Raw genomic sequence first — 23,464 nt, forward strand, 5'->3', positions numbered from 1 at the left:
TAACACAAAACCTTACACTTAAATACTCATCTTCTCAATACGATATATAGTTTTTGTTTCTTTCATATTATTAAACATCTAGTGACTTTTTTTTTTCTACTCTGACGAATGTAGGTAACCCAGTATAACAATATATTGTTTATTATTAGTTTATATAAATGATTTTTAACTCATTATTTTTGTAAAATAACTACAATGATATATTTAATTATGTATTTTACAGGCTAACTATTTGTACGGAGGTTGTCCTATAAACAAATAAATAGATTATTATTACTAATTGAACAGATTCCACTTCAGCCTCCAGTCATTGCTAAATTTAAGCTGCTAAAGAATTAAAGCAGGTTTAATCTCCCTCAAAGGCAGAGCTTTTAAATTAGAAAAAAAAATTAGTTATTGTTAGGCAACAATTACAACACAGTTCTAAAGTAAACATGTACTATAATGAAAGTTTATGAGCTTAGTTATAGGAATTTTATTTCTTTCAAAAACCATATCCATAAGTAGCAACTGTGGACGTAACTTTCGGTTGATTTAAATCGATTTTGCTGTACTTTCAAAGAAGATTTTTGAAAACGTAAATATGTTTTCACTACCAAAAACTGTTAAAAATAGATGAGAATGGCTAATTAGAATAATAATTACAATTAAAAATATTTATTTCTTTTTTAAAAGATTACATTAACAAATCAAAAATTTGTATACGGCTTATTGTTTATTTTCAGGTTTTTTTAAAGATAAATTTCTCCATTTATCAATTTTTTTTAAATTCAGTTTAAGTGTGTTTTTATTACATATTTAAACAAAAAATTAAAATCTGAACCGCTACAACCCATTAAGGGTCATGGGTTCAGTACTTTGTAAAGCAGTACTGTTACTAGACAAGTGGTGCAAGGAGGTGGTGTGGTCAGAATCATGCGCGACCGCCAGATTTTTACCCAATTAAGCGTACCCAATTTAAGAGGCTGGGTATTTATGTAAAAATAAATACATATTTATGTACTTATTTGAACTTTTTAATCACATACAAACCCCATCCCAATTCATGAGAATAAATCTTCAAAGCAATTTATATCTCCTTATTCCAAAGTTATAGTCAAGATTTTTAACCTCTTCAACTTATTTGCTTGAAGAGAGTTATTAAACTGTAAGTGTAAGTTGTCACAAAAAGTGAAGCCTAACCCTTGTTTATATAAATTATGAACCTGACTAATCCATAGATAAGTCCCTTGACTACTGACTACGGACCAAGAGTAAGGCTTAATTGAGTAAGAGTAGGGGAAGAATACGAACCAATCACTGGCTGCCTTCTGTTTCAGTTTAAAATACAAGACTTAATCTAACGTAAAACTAAGCTCCGTAGGCGTGGCCTTTTTGGCTTCACTTTTGCTTTGAGTAGGTTTATGCCACCCATTGCTTACTTTTAACCAGAAAAAAAACCTATCCTGATTTATCTGTGTCATGGATACGACTGTTTTCAAAGTTTCAAAGTCATTGTTCAGCTTAAACCTATACAAAAATTATAATTTTTTTTTTAATCTTCATTCATTATGCTACATTCCACAGTATTATCTTCATTTCATGTCAATCCAGTTCAGGCGTATTTCACACTAACACTGGTTACGTCATAATACAGCACTTCAAGTCTATGTCACATTAACTTTTTTGAAGCATTTTTTCCATCCTAGATATTATAACTGAACCCACCATGGCTAATACCTGCCAATTACAGGTGTAATACTCTGATGCATGGGTAATCCATCACATGGCAGAAGCAGAAAATCGTGTGAGACACTTCGTTGCAAAAAACAAGATGATATAACGCACCCGGTCTTTGGACCGTGAAGCTTTTAAGTGAATTGGGAAATAAAGCATTTATCTGTATTTATCTTAAACTGTACTGTTTACTTTCACCTTAGCAATATTTAACTTCGATTGTCTAATAATACCATAAATTAAACATTTTACTTTAATCAGACTATTTGATGAAGGTATGTATTTGTTTGAAGAAAAAGAAAGAAAATAATAGTTTGGGTTTCATAGTTGAAGGGTGTAACATATACATGTGCTATATGTAAGGAGGGTGAAATCAAGCTTCATTTGGTAGACAGGGGTTCCGTGTTAATATATATTTTAACTACTAAATGATAAGTGATTTTTGTATATGAAATGTGCTTTGAACTATATAAATTTGTTAATAACAGTTTTCAACTATAATTATAAAATCATAAAAAACTCGTAAAAAACATTACGTTAAGAGACTGATAAGCCCTTAAAATTCTCCCTAGTAGATGATATTTAACCATGCTAGTATTGTGTATTTTGGGATGGGATTCAATTGTACTGTTTGTTGAAAGTATTATAAAATATTACCAGTAGTTATGTTTCTTTTTGAGTTGTAATGGAAAAAACAGAATAGAAGCAGAACAAAGGCAACCAATAAGGTGTCAATAATGTTCATTCTACTCCAAATAAAGCTGGTCGATCATCAGTTAAACCTGTAGTTCCCAACCGGCGGTCCGGGTACCACAGGTGTAGCGTGGTATGATTTCATGTATAATTTATTGTTTGAACTGATTTATAATTTTCCTCCCCTGAGACTTCAGTTTAAGTTATGAAGTTTTACCAGGCAAAAGAGCTTGCAAACTTCTATGAGTTTCTATCCAAAACACTGTAAATATCTAGTAAATAAAAAAGATTTATTTAAGTACTTAATATAACATTTTTTGTAAAGCAAAAAATACATAAACCCAAACCCTATCACAATTTTTATTTGTATATCAATATTTGTACAATGTACATATTCAAGTTCTTTGTATGAGGTTTCCCCTAAAAAACAGAATAAATATATTATTATAATTAACCACTATCATAAAAATAAAATATTTGTGATCAGCCTCACACATGTTTTAATAGGAAATTTTATATTTTCTTGTAAAAAAAAATTATTTAAGATTTGACAGTATCTTTATTTATTAATTTATATTTATTTTTTTAAGATTTGTGCAAACCTAGATTTACCAATTCCTAGTACTGTATTCACGAATTGGTGTATATCAGTTCACGATTTAAATAAAAAATAATAATGAAATTTTCTAAAGGCGGCATTGTGTATAGTCAGCAGAAGTAGTGTTTTGTTATGTTGACGGGTACTTCTTAATACATGTTGGAATTATAAAAATTTTTAAGTTTGATTTTATAATATTTTATGTCGTTAATATTTATTAATTTTATTCAATTCATTTTTATTTTAAACAACAAATTAATTCATTTTGATATTATTATTGTTACTATTATATAATAATATAATCCTGTATCAAAGCTAATTATCACGATTCATTTCGTTTGGTCGACTGTTATAACACATCGAAACTATATTACAAGCCTACTCTGATATTTAAGTGAAAGTAGGAAGTTTTTAAATCCAGAGCTCGAAATTATTATATATTACTTTTATGTAATTATGTATGCTATTAATACGTTTCCCAAAAATTTCACACGGATTTCACGGGTAAAGTTACGTAATAGCGAATCTATCGAATTATTCATAATGTAAATTAGATCTGAGAGCAAGTTGGGAGGGAACTGGCTCTAACTTGGTAAAATAAATTTCATTCGAACAGATAACTTGGGAGTTGTATTTAGGTAGAAACCGAAAAAAAAAAAAAAAAAAAAGATAGAAACCGTTATTCAACGAACGCTTCCTATGTTCATTCAGTTAATTGGTAATTTAAATTCGGTGGACCTAAGAAGCGTTTGTCGAACAATCAAGTTTGTCAGTATCTCTCTTTTTATTTAATTTTTTATCCATCAAAAAATGTTTTAATAAAATTATTATGATAAATATATAATACCTGAAATATAATATTAGAAACTTTGAGTATATTTTAAAATAGAAATTTTACGAGGTAATAATCCAATAAAATCATGTAGTATGAATATGTAACAACATACATGCTGTAGAAACTAACAACTTAAAAGTCAATATTGCGTGCTTAATTGTGTTTATCAAGTTCTATCAGTTTAAAGAGATTGTACAGGAGCAAATAATATTAGCTTGTAAGCCCTGAATACAGTCTTGCGATCCATGATATGAACACAATATATGACTAAAAGATCTTTACGAATCTATATATTTATGCTTTACTTCCTCAAGGTAGTATCATCGGCCCCATCCTCTACACTCACTATACAACTAACACACCAACCAATCCTTGCACAATACTCACCACGTGTGCCGATGACAGTTAATAATAACTCTTTAATTGCATCCCAAACTCTCTAAATAAACAAAAAGTTTATTTACATTTTAGAAGTATATATCAATAAGAATGTGACTCAATTTTTATCTTTTTTTATATATTTAAAAATATTTTTTTATTTATTTATTTAATACCAGATAGGCCTGGTGGGCATTATATGGTTAATGTAAGAGGTAATTTTTTTTTAACAATTGATTATAGGGGTTATAGTCTAATACAAAAGGCACCCCTAAGTACAACGTCATAAATAAAAAATAAATAGATTAAAATAATGATTCTTAATAAAAGATAAAAGTAAATTTAATAACAAAAACAATGACATTTATGGATTTAACTAAATAAATAATTGACTTCTAATGGAAAAAAAAAGAAAAGTTAATTCAAGAAGAAGATGAAGAGAACAAAATTAAAATAAAATTTTAGAGTGACAATAACAGAACTTATAAATATAGAGCTTATAGCAGGATGTCCAGCTAGGTTTCAGTCTTCGGGATGTGGTTGGGTTAAAAACAAACACACAAGTGAAATTTACTTAATTTGTGCCAAAGTCTCAACCTAAATTTCAGGTCTTTCTCAGGACTAAAAACACAACGATAACAACCATAACAAGAAATCAACATGTAATATTGCAGTAGTAAGAATTTATACAGAAAGATAACCCACATTCAAAATATTAGAAAATGGAAGAATAAATCCTATAAAAAAAAAAAAATGGCGTTCATGTTATAAGCTAAATAAAATTATTTACACTTTCAGATCAAGATGATCTCTGTAGAACCAATAGTTTTTGAGATATAGTTGGAAACAGTAAAAAACAATTTAATTGTTGTTGAATAAAATAGATAATTTTCCGAAAAATAATAATTTTCCAGAAATTACTTTCATTCAGTAACTTATGTCTCATGATTTTCTTCTTTTAAATGATCTGATAAAAACAAAAACTAAATTCCTGTTCAATTATTTTTTTATTTTTTTTCTATTTTTATCTAACGCGTGACGTTAAACAAAGTAACTCTGTTAAAAAACAAATGTTTGGAAGCACTTGATTGAATAAATTAGAATAGATCTTAATTTTTTTTTTCAGTTTTGTTTGTTCAGCTAATTTTTTTAAAATTATATTTATAAAAATAGAATTTAAATAAACGCTAACGAGATTTAAAAGGCTGATGAAAATTTTTATATAAATAAGGGGCCAACTATTATTTATAAAGGTTTAGAGTTAAAACGTTTTAAGATAATTTAACATAAATAATATCTTCATGCAGATCATTCATGATGAAAAGTATTCAATAGTTGTCTACAATGGTCGCTCTACTGAAACCCATATGACCCAAATCTACTAGATCAGCCTTAATCCTATCTATCTTACCACCTACGTCTCGGCCTACTCCTTGGTTGCACATCGGTTCATTGCTGATAACGTCCTTATGGATTTTTTCAGCACAAGGCAAATAATTTTGGTACTTTGTACGGCATTCAAGCTGCCCTATGCCCTATCCAAGCTTCCCTAATCTGGAAAAGATCGAACTAAGCAACTCATCTTTAGAAAGTTTTCATTAAAGAATAAAAACTTCCTGACAAATTCTGTAGAAAAATCTAGGCCATGAGAAAAAAATTTAATTTGACAACAGTGACCCGCCTTATATCTTTAAAACTAAGGGGAGGAACAGTAATCCATCCTTACTCCAGTTGAATTTTCCAAAAATAAAACAATTTCATTGAGAATTTTTTTACTTTCTGCGTGACTTTACTTTCTTTAGGAACCCCGAATCAAAACTTTCACACGTTTCGTGTCTATTGATACTGATAGTTTATTAATGATTTCGGAGAAAGTTGTTTTTATAGATCTGTTGTCTCGAAAATAAGATAAAAGAATTATCTAGATAGTTGTGTTGTTATAGTTGGAATTTGTTTACAAATGTCAATATCTACAATTTTTAATTCCTATTTAATTTTGATTAAAATGGTTATTTTTCTATAACTCCAAGATGTGTGATTTTATATTGAATAAATAATAAAAGTAATTACACTATTCAAGACTGATTTTTGGAATTATTAAGAAACTTCCTATTAAATAAAATGAGAACTTTTCTAAACTTAAGCTGGATCAAATAGGGTACCCACTATTTACCAAAAATTGCAAGCATTTTTTTTTTATGGTCCTCTCCTTGGTCATTCTCATATGGGAGGAGTGAGAGAGGGTTATCTCGTCATTTTGTAGGACCAGAATATAAAAGTACAGAAATAAAATTCGATCCCCCAGGCTGGATTCGAACCGAAGCCGCTGCAGTCATAAGGCAGTCGCCTTGAAATAAAACTGTAATCAGCAATCCTTGTAATTCTACGTAAATGTACTATCAGCTTATAAAACGTTCTATAGATAAAGATTATGAAAAATAGAAAATACATAAAAAAAAGAAGAAAAACCTTATTAATAAATTGCTATTAATAACATATATTATTGGAATTTATAACTAGTTTTGAGTCATTTAAAACAAATACTATTTCACAGGAGCAGAGATCTAAAGCCATTTACAACACTTAATAGGTCTCAAGAACTCTTAATAAGTTTAAATTAAAGTTCCAGTGGTAACATAGTTCTCACCGATTTGCTCTAAACCAGGAGAAGGCATACAGGATTAGACCGAAATGTCTGCGCTAAATAAATAACTTTATTGTAATGACTAGTTAAATCGTTCATATGTTGTCAAATTAAATATGGTAATTAAAGATAGAGCTAAATTTCTGGAAAACTTAAAACAAAATTAATAATATCTATACTTCTTTGATTCTTTTTTATCAGTGACTATATATTTTCTTCATCTCAGATTTAAAACTACAGATAGGACATTTGTTCCCCTTGAATCAGACAGCGTGGGCAGATCACAGCCATTGAACCACTCCTACGACCACTCCAACAGACAGGCCATATTGGAGACGTGACATCGTGCCCCAGTGTGATATCTGGGTCAGTAATGTGTAATGTGACGGTACCGTTAGGGAGCCATTGTGAACAAATGATATCAGCATACGGAGGGTACACCCACCTCTGAGTGATTAGGATAAGGTACATGCTCTGGTTCCGTTTACGCTTTGCACAATAACCGTCCTCACGTTTATGCTGTACGAGATGGATAATTCCATTAGTTCTGTATCACTAACTCTCGTCAGGGTCATTAGGAACGCCATTAATATAACTGTTACTAGTGAATCCTAATTTACAACCAACCTTATCCAGGTTGTATCTACAATAATTGTGTTGCAATTAGTAACAGGCTAGGATGTATGGTTACCGTTAGACGGTTAAAGATGGATTTATGTAAGAAATTGACTTATTATGTTCAGTAACGTCATTAATGTTTTAAATAAAAATAACTGTAATAATATGAGATAAAATAACTAATAAGTATTAAACATAAATACTATACTTTTTAAGAAGAAAAAAAAAAGTTTATTTATTGAATTATTAAATAAAGAATATGAAGATAATAATAGAAAAACAAGAATTGTTCATTTATTGATTTATTACGAAGCGTGGGCTGTGGTATTGTGTGGTGGCACTAGGCTACTAACCCTAAGGAGCCGGGTTAGAATCCAGCTGTAGCAGATAATTTTTTTCTGTTACACTATAGCCAGGATTCAACCCCTGGGTTCTAGATCCCTCCTGGGGCTCGCCCAGCGTCATGAAGTGGGTACCCTTAATTGAGGACAATCTGGCGGTAGAGTGTTATCTTGATCTTGCATAACCGTTATTCTAAAAACAGTACTTCCTTACAAAATAATGAACCAATGACACTTCATGAGTCGTATAAGCTAAAATCATTATTACTATGCTAGTGGAAATGTACTTAGCACCATTGGGATTAAATCATCGGTATGCTGAATTGTACAGAACGGTAATGACATATAAGTTTATACATGAAAAATGGCGTTTTCTTGTATTTTGTTTCAACAAAGATGCTGAAAGACAATTTCCTCTTCTTTTCGTTCTAGTATTCCTCAACCTCTTAGTTTCACCTGAAGGAAAGCCTGACCAGGAAAGTGTCCTGTGCGAGTATTGTACAATACCCGTTCCGTTAAGAGGTCGCGGAACCATAACCCAACCACAGGCAGTGGTCAGCGAATGGGGCATAGCGGCTCCACACACCGGAATGCTCGGCCGAACTTTCAAAGGAAGTCCGCTTATTATTTCGCCGGCCGAAGAAGTCGATGAACCTAGACCACGAGACGAATCAAGAGGCTTTTTCAGGCCGGGGTGTAGCCAGCTGGGAGACGGTTTCTTCCTGAAGTTCTTAGTCATCGGGTCGATCAAGTGCACTGCCCGATATTATAGGAGAACGTAGAAATAGTTGTAACAATATATACATTTAATTCTGATCAAAATGGAGCCGACGTATGCAACTAGGAACCAATCTACTTTTTTCGGTAGTTTTACAGGCTGAAATATTTTGTTTTTCTATATCAACAGAACTCATTGCTGTTGGTATATCTAATTATAATAAATAATACCTTGGATTAATGTTGATTGGTTGCTTTTATATATCAATTTAATTATTACTCAATTACAAATATCATTAGTACTGAAAGATTTTTTTTTTTTGGTATAACACTTAAAGGTTTGCAAAAAAAAAAAAAAAAAATTAACTACATGGACTATTATTCTAAATTATATGTTTTATGCTGCGCTGAATCAAATAATTACCTCCATTTTCTTCCGTTACCCACTATTTTTTGCAAAACAGATTGGAAAAAACACTAATTAAAAAAATAACTACTTTAATATTATGAAATAAAGGGCTATTTTTATTTAATTTTTTTTAACGTAATAATACAAGATTACGTAAAAAAATGCATCTCATCAAGTTTTTTTTTTAACTAAATAAATATTTAAGTTTTATTTAGCATGAAATGCTCGATAGGAATTGTTTAAAGTGATAAGTGACTGCCGACTCACATGATGTTTCTACTACCCAAGTTCCAGAACTCAAAACACCTCCCTTCTTACCTCAAGGCATGAACCTCATAAACGCTAAAGCATTCCACCGATAAATTGAACACTGATACCAAAATTAAAACTTTTCTTAAAAAGTGATTAAAAAAAAATTCGAGAAGATAAAAAAATTAAATCTACTGTATCATCAGTATTACTAGTGCATCACATCGGCTTCGACTTAAATCTTACTTCAATATTTCAAACTGCAGAATTACCTAAAAAGTGGTGAACATTTTCCAAACCTCATTTACGTTTGTTAAGTCCAGGAATCACCATCTTGAAGGTAACGAAAATAAATTACAATCATTCCAAAACAAGGTCCTAAGAATCTCCGTAGTTCCTCTCAGTTATCAGGACTAGTCAATTGCATCTTGAACTGCAAATTTAATCAAAAGACTAATTCATTCATAAACGTTTTACAAAATTCCATTTAATTACCAGTAATTAAATGTGCAGTAGTTTACAACGTAGGTAATCCAACTTCATTTCGAAAACGAAGCTCAGACTAATCCTAGACATTCTGAATTAAACTATTTTTCTTATTCTTTATTTTTTCACTTTCTTTTTTTCAAATTGTCAGTTATTTATTTTATTAATTCTATAAATATTAGTTATTTTTGTTCTTTCGTTCTTCAATTCCATAACTATTATTATATTTTTTTTATTATTTAAATTTATTGAATCATTACAGCATTGTAAATAATGAGGGAGGGGGGAGGCAGTCTTAAACTTTTTTTTTTTAAAATCAATTTGTTTCACTAACATGCCAATAGGCCAATCTGGTAATAAAGATAGATTGAATACAAATTTCAGAATGGGATTAGAGATATTAATTACTTTTTGTGAACTAATTAGGAAGTTAATTAAAATTAAACTCATGCGCCAATTTTATCATCAGTTTTTATACACACAGACATATAATATGTGTATATTATATGTAATATAACATTTGTATGTTAGACTTGTTGCCACCTTTACGTGCTATTCCTATTCTACCTTCCTGCAAATCCCAAGTGCACTTGCAACAGTGCAACAAGAACAGGGTCCATTATCACCTTATGTACTCCAAAGATCGAGGAGTATTCTTGGGTTTTCAGCGTTCGTGAAATGGAGAAGGGAGCTCTAGAACTTGCTGAAGAAAGTTAGTATCCTGAAGGATAACCCGCCCTTCCTGTTCTAGGTAGAGGCCGTAAAACTCAAGAACAGGTGTTCGTCATGCAAGAGTAACCACAAGTAAGGCTCAAGTACTAAAACATAACTGAAACAAAATGTCTCTGAAGAAATTTATTATATTATATTATTTAAATCCTTGTTATTGATCGTTTGTCGAATAGATCAATTGTTTAACATTTAAAAGGAAAATTGTTAAATTCATTTAAAACGCTTGTAAGCAATATATATTTTTTTAAATTTATTTAATGTAATTTACAAATGTACAAAATAATACAATAAGTAAATATGTTGTAGGTTTCATATATACTTGAAAATCATGGGAAGGAACCACCCATTGGTAGTACTTCAAACATTAATTTAAATTAGAAGGTCCCGTGGCCATCTTCTTTTCAGACGCCTCGGAGGATTATCTAGGATTGTAAAGGACGAAATATTAAGAATTGATGGGTTAGGATGGTAAAGGAGTTTGGAATAAAAAGCCGCTTATCGGTTTTGGGCCAAATCTACAACGAATGGGATGTTAAGGTCTTTGTGAATGAGTTTATTTGTAACGTAATAAGGAGCATCAAGGATTTTATGTGTAAATAATATAAATAATAAAAAATATTTATTTTCAATACTGTCAAATTTTTATCACTACATATAAACTCACCCTGATGTTCCAATAGAAATTTATTATAGCGTATATTAATTTCTCTACCCTTTGGCATTTTTTAAAAAAAATTCTAAAAATCAGGTGGTGTTTGCGCATCACCCAACTTTTAGCTTTATACCACCTTGCTCACGTCCCCAGGATTTATGTAGAGTGGTGGTCTTATTCTAAGTTATTCCCATTTTTCTGATTTTCGAGAAAAAAATCTAAACATCAGGGAAGGGAAAATAAAGAAAAAAATTATTTTGCTTTCTACTAAGAAATTCGTATTTTAGGACTTCGTCGGGCGGGAATAACGATTATAAATTTTGTTCCTGCCAAGGATACATTTTAACCAAAGATAATGAAACCATAAAGCAATTAGGAAAGATAGTTATTCATTAGATTCTTTAATATTTTGTATTTAGTGATTTTTTTATTTTTTTAAAAATAAGAACAGGTTATTTTTTTTTTCAAATGAACAGTACTTTGGGTAGGTATGGATTCAGGAGCCCTTTGTATAAAGAAAGCACTGCTTATTAATATTTTCGAAGTCACTTGAAAATGGCTGCTTATTAGCTAAAACAGCCCAGGAAAAAATATAAACTGTAGATTTGCTTTGAAAAATTTGAACTGAATTCATTTATGGTAAAACGTTATGACTGATAAGGTAATACTTGTTTTAAATCCGATTGCTATAATATAGCATAATAATTAATTGTTAATTTCTTAGTAAATTCATTAATACATTTTTCATGAATGGAGTACATATTGTAGTAATTACATCCGTAAGTAATGTTGCGTCCTATTACAGCGAAGTTTTCACTGGATGCTTCTGAAAATCCATCTACCCTCATTTTATGGATATTACCATCGGAAGATGTCTAGACAATGGGAAGATAACACACTTCATCCGGTTTCACCATAGATTTTCGAATTATCTCTTTCTCCGTTGTGTAAAGAGGGGGCATCATCTGAAAACAGCACGTCAAGGTTGATGAGAGGAGGTCTCATCACGGAATGATGACGAAGCGAAACGTTTTTGAAGATTTCGTTGTGCAACATCGCTTAGCACTACTAGCGATCGGTTTAGATGTAGAAATATCTGCTTTTAATTTTATTTTAGTACTTTTTATTTCCTTTATTGTTTTATATTCCGCTCTGTTGTACTTCGAAAAATGGTAATAGCAATCAAATAACACATTATTTACTTAGATTTAAATTAATTTATAACAAAATGAAAAATTAAACTTACAGTTAAATAGCATCTTATACGCATTCATTCAGCCTGAGAAACTCCGAACCGAATAAGTCCATTCAGCTGTAATTGAAAAAGCAGAACTCCGGGAGATCTCTCTCAACTGCATCAGTATCTGAAATACTTAAACAACTTCTATATTACTTTAATTAATAAAGAACAATTCATTTATATTGTAACTGATTATTTATGCTGAAGTTCTACAGTGCGCTAAGCGAATTTGATGTTTCAGTTTCACTGACGGTGGTTACATTCTCAAGCATGCTTGACAAGTAACCATAATCAACGTACGTACCTATAGAATTACGATTTGTAATTACGGAGTCAGGAAGTTTTTGTTTCATTACCTTTTCACCATTCGTCGTGGATAACCAGTTATCAAGATAGATGAAGCAGATTATGTTAAAAGATTGTAGTACTTTTGAATCGGCGAGGATTGTGCTGTATTTGTGGATGAACTAATTGATAAATGGTCATGTCATTTTATATTATATGATTTCAAAAAAAGTGCTGGTGCACTGTTTTTCTCTATTGTCATGGAAATTTGTTTGTTAACGTTTTTACACTTTGTATTTGAGTTGAGATTCAAAGACTGGCATAAACATGAACAACATAGTTATTCATTTATAATTTGAGGTCAAAATATTGGACCAGTTTTGCTATTATGTATTTTAAAAGTTTGGTTACTTTTTAAAAGTGCTCCACGAACCTTACAAATGAATCTACCCGACTTTTGAGAACAGAACTCAAAGTGAAGCACCATGGGACTGGTGAAAGGACATTCAAGGCTGGACGAAATCAGAATTGCAGATTTCGAAAAGGACTACTCACCGATGTAAAGTTAGGCCAATTACTAAATATTGTCATGAAGGATTTTATGATGTATTATTACAGCTATTTCCTTGATATCACCTACATGCATCGTCTTATGGTTCTTATTCTTGCCTATGAATTTTTAGTTTCAAAAATAAATCTCAATTCTTTATTTGCCAAACTTTCATATATTAATTATATAAATGAAAGGAAAATATCAAATCTTTGAATGACGAAGGTGAGCTGGTATAGTTTGAAACGTCCATTGTAATAAATATTTTTAGAAGTGAAAAAGGGTTGGTTATTTCCTTTAACTAATAAAATTAATCAATAATATTATAAACCTTTGAAAAATAATTTTTGGTAATTTATGGTTAGAATAACGTTTCTACAAAACACACAAATATTGAATTGAATTTTTTATTAATTGAATAACTAATTTTCAAAAATTAAATCAATAAATAATATTTGAAAAATCGTTTTACCACGAGTAGTCAATACTTCTTACATATATGTTAAAATAACTGTTCGTTATAATTCAACTGTCTATATTTCAGGTAGTGTTCATTTCTAACAGATTTAGGCTCTTCATATTGACAATATACTCTTATAAGTTATTTTGATAGATGCGGATTAAAATGATCATATTAAAATATTGTTAAATAAACTTAAAATGTTGATAATAATTCCGCTGTGGAAAATCCATTTTACACAACCTCTATGCTGAGGCCATTAAGTTTGGCCATAAACCAACACTCCATTCCCGTTACACAATAACTACCATTACCATCTCAATTAAAAACAAAATTGAAGAGCTTTGCGTTTTATTCTTGCTGGAAAAAATACTATCATTTTAAGTATATGAATTTACCCATCGTCGTAAACTCATGACTTCTTGCCCAACAATATCCTTAATTAATACTCCTCTTATTCCTGTCGAACAGATCCGTTACTTAGGACTACATCTGGAAAAACGACTGACATGGAATCCTCATACAAGACTAAAAAGACAAGAAACTGCTCGTCGATTCCGACTATTACAACATTTACTAGACAAACGGTCTAAATTTCCAATCCATTACAAAAGACTGATCTACATGACGATTATAAGGCCTATCTAGACACACGGAGTTGAGCTTTGGGGCTCCACTAAACCATCAAATTCATCCCGAATCCAATCCTTACAGTCCAAAATCCTTAATGCTCCTTACTTTGTCACAAATCGAGTCATCCATCAGGACCTCAGTGTTCCATATGTTGCCGATTTGGCCAGAACCAGATACCATTCCTTCCATGATAAACTTCCCAACCACCCAAATCCACTTGTTTCTAACCTGGCTTCTCCTTCATTACCTAATAATCCTCCTTGGCGTCTGAAAAGAAGATGGCCTCGAGATCTTCTCCTCTAGAAATGTTATTGGAGTTCAATCAATGGGTAGATTCTCCACATGTTTGTATCATGTCATAATATCACTTACAGCAAATTTTTATTGTGGTCACTATGTCACCTACAGTATATATTTGTATACAGTTGTAAACAACAATAAATTAATTATTAAAAAAAAAAAAAAAGTATATGAAAATCAGAGGACCTGGAGCACTTTAGGGAGTGGGTCTCAAAGCGCTTGATTTAGCAGGTTGTTGGCAGGACTCCCTCCTGGGTCAGTCAATATTTATTTATGGGCCTGTGGCATCATCAATAATAATTATGTAAAATAAATAAATTTTAATAATTCGAAATATAATGTTGTCTTGATTGATTTTATTTATTCATTTTTTTTTTTTAACAATTAAGAAAATATTTCCTAAAAGTCATTCCAGCGTTGACATGCTTTAACTAATCCTCGTCAAAGTAGTTCTCTGCTCTAGACCGTACTTGAAGATAACTATCAAATGATAACAGTGACGTAAAGAATCTTACACAGCTGAAAAAAACGATACGTCACCTCACTGTGACATGTTTTCCTTTTGGCCGATGACAAAACAGATTAGATTCGTCCCCCCGGTAGAAACTAGACTGTTTTACTTACGAGTCGACTTGTCACGGGGTGCAATCTTAGGAAGGGATAGCTTTTAGATGCGAGCAGAATCGATTTTCATAACCATTACTAATACAGTTTATACACAGATGTATTTCTGTATCAATCTGTTAACTCGAGTATTCATATTTTATAGGTATTTTTATCCTTCCTATTTATGGGTATTTCACAACAGTCAATTTTCAGATAATGATTAAAAAAAAACAAAAAAACGCATTTCCAAAAATAAAATAAATTCAGGAATTTTCCGGTTTACCTCTAAGCTAAAACCACTAACTATCAAGCAAAATTGTACACAAAATATACTCGTTGGTCGTTTCGTATAAAATGCCAGTTTTCAGAGTAAAAGTTATTTAGTGAAACAACTTAATAAAATCAAAACATTTACCATCATTTTCTATACTTTTCAATTCCAGACCTGAAAAATTCAGGATTTTTTGAAGAAAAGAAGTCAGAAAATGCATTTTTACCTGAGAATCATTTTCAAAAATTTTACTATTAAGAAAGTTGTCAAAATAGATGAAAATCTGTTGGAGATTAGACTGGCAAATAAGGTAGTTCTGGAAGGACTTGGTAACATAGCCCGTTTAGTTTCTTCTAGAAACACGGCGAATGGCGTTGTCGTGTAAGAATATAGATCCCTTCCGATTGAATGATGATTTGATGACCCGTAGGTGTGATGATTTCACCTCTCGGTAAAAAGAAGAAATGAATTATACCTGACATTGACCACAACTACGGTTTAGCATGTGTCCCGGTCTTTCGTCGATATTTAAAAACTGACCTGACCGATCCCTGTTGTATACAATCCACTTTTCATCACGTGTAATTATCCTTTCGAGAAAGACTCGTTTTTGTCTAGTATCAGTGATAAGCATAATAAGGTTTCAGCTGCTTCCACTCATTAAGTCCATAAGTATCCTACCTTTTTACTGACTTTTTTCTTTAAGTGTAGAGAAACTCTCGATACAGTTGTATTAAGTTGTGCTACATGATCTTTGACTGTTTAGGAAGGTTTTCCTTCCACAGTAAACCTAAGTTTATCATCGTCAATTGCGAGTAGGGGTCTTTCTCTAGATAGGTTATCCAAATATGTCACCACATTTAGTAAGGTCTCAGCACTTGAGATCGTTTGTAGACCCCTTCATTTATCTCACTAATTTTCTGGGAACAACCAGCTCCATCAGTATCTTCCGAAGACAGTCTCTGTGTATGGAATCATAGGCTGCTTTGAAATCAAAAATTAAGGTGTGATCCTCTTCTATTACCTAATGTTTTTTGAGTACTCGCTTTAGGATGAAGTACTCGATCTAGTGTGCTCAATCCTCGTTTTAAAAAATATTAAAATATAGAATTTTAATTCGAAAAGAATTATCTAATCCAGGTAAAGTATAAGACAAATTTTCCTGAAAATTATAGAATTCGCCTTTCTACACAACAGCAACGTCATGTATCTGCAAAACCTATTAGTTGCGACATTTGTGCAATTTTGTATATACTATGTTGACCAAACCTAATTTATAACTAGAAAAAGTTACATGTTAGTAGTTGAATAAAAATAAACTAATGATTAGAGCATTAAACTAATCTTTTACGAGAAGTAAAACTTTTCAAAAGTCACAATTAAGTGACAAAACAACGGAAAACAAACAGAATTGTTAAACAAATTGATACGAGTTACTAATATTTTATCAGGAGAGCGGGATAAAACTTGTGCATTTGTAGAGTTGTTTAATAGTAAAAAACAATAGTTAAAATAATTAAATAACAAGCCTCTTCAAAGAACGGATTTATTGAATTCCGAATTCGCCATTTCTAACGTTATCTTGTACAATCTCACTTTTTTTTATTTAATCCTAATTGAGGATAGTAAAAATATATGCATCTATAAACAATTATTTTTGTATTACAAATAAATATTTCTTTACTTCTCTCGTTGCTTTGGTTTACAGTCCCTCTTAGGAGCTCCGTGCTACTTGAGAAGTAGAACTTAGCACGTTAGCCCAGAACTAACAAGACTTACAGGTGGAACAACCTGAGTAGCCGGCTGGCCGAATTCCAGAAATAGAATCGTCCCGTTACCTTAGCTGTTAGATGAATAAATTATAAATCTATTAAGTTTCCTGGTGTTCGTCCTTGCGATAACTCCCCCGACTGTCTTCCCTCCCTCCCGCGTACCCGCTATAACTGCGTAACTGTTACCCAATTCACAATAACAGTTCTTCCACCCCAATCACGAAATAACCAACAATCGAGAATTAGCCGTAGAAGTGTTTTGAGCTAAGAACCTGCCTAGGCCGAAACTTAATTGGTTTCAGGAGATTTAACAGGAATTCCTTCTTGGAGGACCGCTATTCGAGCCTGAAATATCCAAACGTCTAAATATGGTAGTCGGAGAGGCACTAAATTCGATTGTTGAGCAAGCTTGTTGTTATTTCTCCTTTATAAGTGACCATATTAGAAATCATCGTTTTTTTCCTAATGAACAATAATCGAAATTATTATTATTCTCTATTTTCACTAACATACAAAATAATAATAGTCTTTATAGTTTATTATATTTTAAAAATAGGAAGTATAATTAATTTATATCTCCCGGATATCGCGGAACAATACCATATACAACATGCAGCTTCTTAGAAGACCTAGATGTTAGCATCAGGGATATAGTGATCTTAGCGGATAATATTATTTTGGACTGCTTGGTGATCATACAATACTCGGAAATTAGCTGATTATTCAGTGTTTTTTTTTTATTCTTTATTTTTTGGATAAGGTCCAGGATTTGTGACTTGACTTATTTATGCCCTTAACTTATTTATTTATTAGATTATTTATTCAATTAGGTATTTCTTTCAACTAACTTTTTGATTTTTTTAAATCTATATATTGGTTCTTTTTAAATTTATTTATTTATTATTTATGTTGTAAACTGATCTACTGCTATGACTTTTATGTCTTTAGTTTTATTTTACATTGCTATATAAGGATAAATTCGCTTAATTTGCTGATTGGATCGAAGGTGGGTTGCGGATTATTGCAGAGTGAGTTAGGGTGAATAAAATTGTCAAATGGAATGAAATTATATAGAAAAAAAATTAAAATATTTGTATTTAGTGTGTAGACGAGTATTGATTGTAAAAGGAATAGGTAGGAGAAAAAAATTATTGTTATATTATGTAAATATATGTATTGCACATGTCCGAACATGGATTGATTGGTATGCTGTGTGTTGTAGCAGCCCGATGTATTTGTTCAGTATGGCTAAATAAAGTATTTCTCTCTAATCAATTTATCATCACTGATATTACCTGGAGTGAATTGGATAAGTCTGAGAATTCCATAAAACTGTATACCTAAGTAGACACAACCATGCTCAAGGTCAATGAGTATTAGGGATGTACGTATTCAATCATACCATATAAATATTAAAATAAAAAAAATAATAATAAAAATAAAATGAAAACATGATAATGAAATTAAATGGATAATGATTGGAAATAGTAATGATAAAATAATACGTTTCAAATAAACTTAAGTAGATAATAAATATAATATAAATATAAATACGTAGTAATTAAATAAATGAAAAACTAAAATTAAGAAAATTAAAATATCAATAAAAAATAATAAATCATCCTGAACACAATAATACCTAAATAGGATTTTTGCATTCAGTTATATACATTTAATTACACACATGAATCCCCAAACCAATCACTTCCGCCAACATGTGAATACTAAAGCAGAACTCTGGGATCCAAACCGCATTACTGGTACTATGATCTGAATATTGTTTTTTATTGTAATGTTTATTAAAATTTGCTACTTTTGGGCAAAGAGGTTATAGTGCTTTTTTTATCCAAGAAATAACTTTATTTTATTATTGCTTTATAGTAATTATTTTAGATTGAAAATAATAACACAAAAGATTCGTCAGTGCTATGACGGTTTTTTGGAAAACACTAAATTAATGTAAATTATTTAAACCGTTTTGCGTTTCTTTACAAGAAGCCTTAACATGTCTCTCCAAACACAAACAATTAAAACAAAAATTAAATAAACAAATTAAGAAATATTAATTTCACCTCAATATTAATTTTCTTTCTACATATTTTTTAAATTAATGCTTTAATACATTCTACCAATTTTTAATATCAACATTATCAGTATCTTTGTTGACGATTTCAAAGTATGATTAAACTTAATTATTACAACAAGAAAAATTGAAATGGCATCCTCGCATGAGCGATAGTAAAAGTAAAAATAAAAATATATAATTACTGAGTCCGTTTGTTATTTTACCACCATTTTTAGAAAGTAGCCAAGATTGCCTGACAGATCTTTCTTCTTGAAGAAGTGAATTATAATTTGGGGGAATGAAGCCCTAAATAAATTAGAAAATTCATTGAATGGTAAAAGATTTGCTCAGTTTCTTTCCCCCATTGAACTATGGAATGTTTTTCTTACTATTTTTTATTCCTGTATATTGTATTTGTCTTCTTTAACTGTTTTTACAATTGTTTTAAAAGATTTTTTATGTGAGATACAGTCAGGTGTTATGGAGTTATCCTTAAAATATATTTGAATATTTGTCCGTACAAAACTGAGACCGTTATTATATCACCATATGTAGAAATTAAAAAATATTCCAGGTAGATCTTCAGTCTTTAAAAAATAAATGTGATTTGAATGAATGAATAAAACAATTATTTTACAGGATTATTTTTTATGGAGAAAAATAAATCAGTTTATATTTTCCATTTTATGTTTAATGATGATATGCAACGTTGGTCATTCTAATCCTGTTGTTTACTTCATCTGGACCTTTTCATCCTAGTTTTCAGTCGTGTCCGAATAGGGGGTTTACAGAATCGTTGTTCGTTGCAGTTTACTTTTTCCTTGCTTTAATTTTTTTTTATAATAATAGTATATATAAATATAATATAAAATATAAATATAAACCACGCCAAGAAACGCGCGATGTATTTCCTAATTCATCGCACGAGGACTTAGACCTACATGGTCTGTCGCCCATATAATAATAATAATAATAGTACATATGTATATCCAAAATAATATAATATTTTTTATTTATTCATAATTTTAGAATAATATTACAAAAATAGTAGTTTTAGTAGCTTTAGAGCCTTAGAGTAACAAATAATTAGAATAAAATATTTAATATAGGATGAAAATAAAAATGGCAAATCATAATAAAATAACTTTCAAGTCCCTAAATAAAAATGACAAAAAATAAAATTATGATATTGAAAAAATAAACCCGTGAACGGTTAGGGGTGCAGTACTTTGTAAGGAAGTACAGTTACTATACCAAGGGTTGTGCAAGGAGGTGATTTGATCAGAATAAAAACCCGACGGCCAGATTTTTAACCAATTAAGGGTACCCACTTTATGAAGCTGGGTGGGTAGACCCTAGAGTGCTCTCGAACCCACACGACTACACTGAAACAGAAAATAATTATCCACCTCACCCGGATTCGGACTTGGTCCTTGGAGTTAATAATACAATGGTAAAGAGCTACTCATTAACAATTATGATAATTAGAACTTGAATATTATAGAAAAAAAGATATTGTAAATAAAGGAAATATACTTTAATTCTATTAGAACTTAGAATAGAATAAGAAGGTGCGGAGGAGGGTGCTAGAGCGTCAAATGGAAGAAGGAATGGAATTTCATAGTGAAGGGGATCTGATAAGGAAAGATCTGTCAAAGTCTGTAGTTTGATGGGCCAGTGTATATAAGCCTGTATAAGTATTATTAAAAAAAAATATTGTAAATAAGGAACATCTACTTTAATTCTATTGGAACTTATGATGCAATACGTGGAATTAGAAGGTGGGAAGGATGCTAGAGCAACAGATGGAAGTAGAGATGGAATTCATGGCATGAGAAGAGGATCTGATACGGAAGGATTCTATAGTTCGGTGGGCAGGTGTATATAAGTCTGAAGACCGTGAGTGGGTATTGCATAATTGAACAGAGGATATAGTTCCTTGCTTGAACCTATTTAGTTCAACATTTTCATTAGTACTGGTGACTTAAGCTATAACTGCATAATCATAGCTTAGGTTTATATTGGTACCAAGTTACTATTCCATATCAGAATTCTAAGTGTTTACTCTTACACAGTTTTGCTTAGTCCATAAAACTAATAAAAAACAATGTCAATTGTCTTGTTTTACACCTTTGGAAGTGGAAATACAAACTCTAATGACTTCAAATCATAATAAACGTATGAACAACTGGAGATGTAAGTTTGATTTCATACAAGGATTGCTATTTCCTACATACATGAAGGTTATAACCTTATTCACACCCTCACAATTCTCAGTTTTCATTGTTTCCACACAATTGCCGGTTTTACTCTTTCTTTATTCTTTTTTCCTTCCCATGTTATATAGTTATCTATAGCACTGATTGTTATAAACGAGAGTAAAATGATTTTATTTGTAATAATTAATAAGAATTATTTTTTTATGATAATTTAAGAAAAAAAACAGCTTTCGTTTTCAATTGAAAATATATATTTTCTTCTCTGCTAAATAATGAGGAGAAGATGTGAAACTTTAATTTCACGATATTTTTAATTCTTAAAGTATATGTCGTTATGTTGTATAAGCAATGTAATTTTGTTAAATGTATATATAGTTTCTAATTTAACATCATCAAGAATTAAAATGTAAAGGATTTCATTAAAATATTAGATTATTTACTAAACCATTTCAAACAGTAGTTACTGATCAAGATATATCTTTATCACTATAGATAGCATCATAAATGCTTCCTACGCCGGAAAGACAATTAACATCTGAATACATAATGAATCCCAGATACAATTCCTCTGTAAAGTTTGTTGTATTTATAGTTAACTCCTATACATACATGTGTGTGTTTATATATATAAAACATTATAATGCATGATTGCAAGATGATAATGTTTATTATTAACATGATCCAGGATAACTCATGATTAATTAATTATTAATTGTTTATTTTTATTTTCAGACGAACCCTTCAAATTTATTCACATGCCCGAACGGTGAGTGTCTATTTATTTATTTAACAGGATAACATCAATTAGTTAATGATATATATTAATTGTTTAAAATGCTGAGGTGAAGAAAACTTCCAATTATAAGGGATGCATCCCATACTCATGTACTTTACCCCTTTCCTCATATTTGTCAATTATATCAGTTTCTTATGTGAAATTGAAAAATATGATGATTCATAGTACATGAGAAGGGGGAAATCCAAAAATGTTGTCCAAGTACAAAATATAGAATAATAATATATTCTAATTGGAAGTTTTCTACACCTTAGCGTTTTAAAAAAATAATATAAATTTCCTAGAAAACAAAATAATATAATCAGGATAATATATAGTTTAAATATATATTTTAGCAAGTACTCCACTGCAAAATGATCTGTAATAAACTTCTTTGTTAAGACTGTAGAAAGTATTAACCTTGTAAATTGTGCTGCGAATATGAAACCGAGGTCAAGCATAGCATGTCCAATTTATTTTGCATTTATTTATTCCAGTGACATTTCAATATGTAGTGTGATAATAATAACTGTAATATAATTTTATGTTTTTGATCAGTTAATAATTGATCGTGGGTTATATATATATATATATATATATGTGAGGAGAAGATGGTTGGAGGTGTAGTTAGAGGATAACACAAATAAGTTAAAAAAACTTATTTATTAGTGCCAACGATTCTAATCGTAATTTTTTATTTTGAATATACATATGTTTAATGTTATAATTTTTTTATATTACCAAAAGCATAATAAATAACATAATTCATATCAAAGAGCTTTTCAGTACTGATTCTGAAGTATGATCATAAATAAGATTATGGAATTAGTATGATTTTTACGTTATGCTATAACTCTGGGAAACATATTTGTGCTATGTTTGCAATACTGTATGCAATTTCTAAATTATTCATAATAATATCAGATTGAGACTAACTTTATCTATGTGTAGGTATTTCGCAAAACAAAAAAATAAATAGATAAAAAATTTTAGTGATTTTAAAACTACTAAAACTTCATCAAAGCTGTTCTAGAGTTTAGAGGAACTAGAACTACTTAAGAATAATGTGGGACGACAAAGATTATTTATATTTAAACAAATTTCAAATAAAAATTTAATCCTACAACTTAAGTTCTAAAGGATTTTTTTTTTGTTAAAACTTTTTTTTTTCTTTTCAGAAATGTAAACCCTTTTTTACTTTTTTTTTACTTATATCATTC

The 23,464-nt window shown here is 30.4% G+C and overlaps 1 protein-coding gene across 2 annotated transcripts in view; it reads left to right on the plus strand.

Annotated features, from left to right (window-relative positions):
• Positions 1–23,464, plus strand: part of uif (sushi, von Willebrand factor type A, EGF and pentraxin domain-containing protein uif) — a 207,246-nt gene that overhangs the window by 97,493 nt on the left and 86,289 nt on the right. For both annotated transcript variants that reach the window (XM_014432159.2, XM_014432158.2), the window contains exon 3: positions 22,202–22,235. In XM_014432159.2, coding sequence (XP_014287645.1) covers positions 22,202–22,235 — 34 coding nt within the window. The remainder of the gene's footprint in view (positions 1–22,201; positions 22,236–23,464) is intronic.

The sequence above is a fragment of the Halyomorpha halys genome, unplaced genomic scaffold (assembly GCF_000696795.3).
Source record: "Halyomorpha halys isolate HHAL.00 unplaced genomic scaffold, Hhal_1.1 Scaffold1034.1, whole genome shotgun sequence".
NCBI lineage: Eukaryota > Metazoa > Arthropoda > Insecta > Hemiptera > Pentatomidae > Halyomorpha > Halyomorpha halys.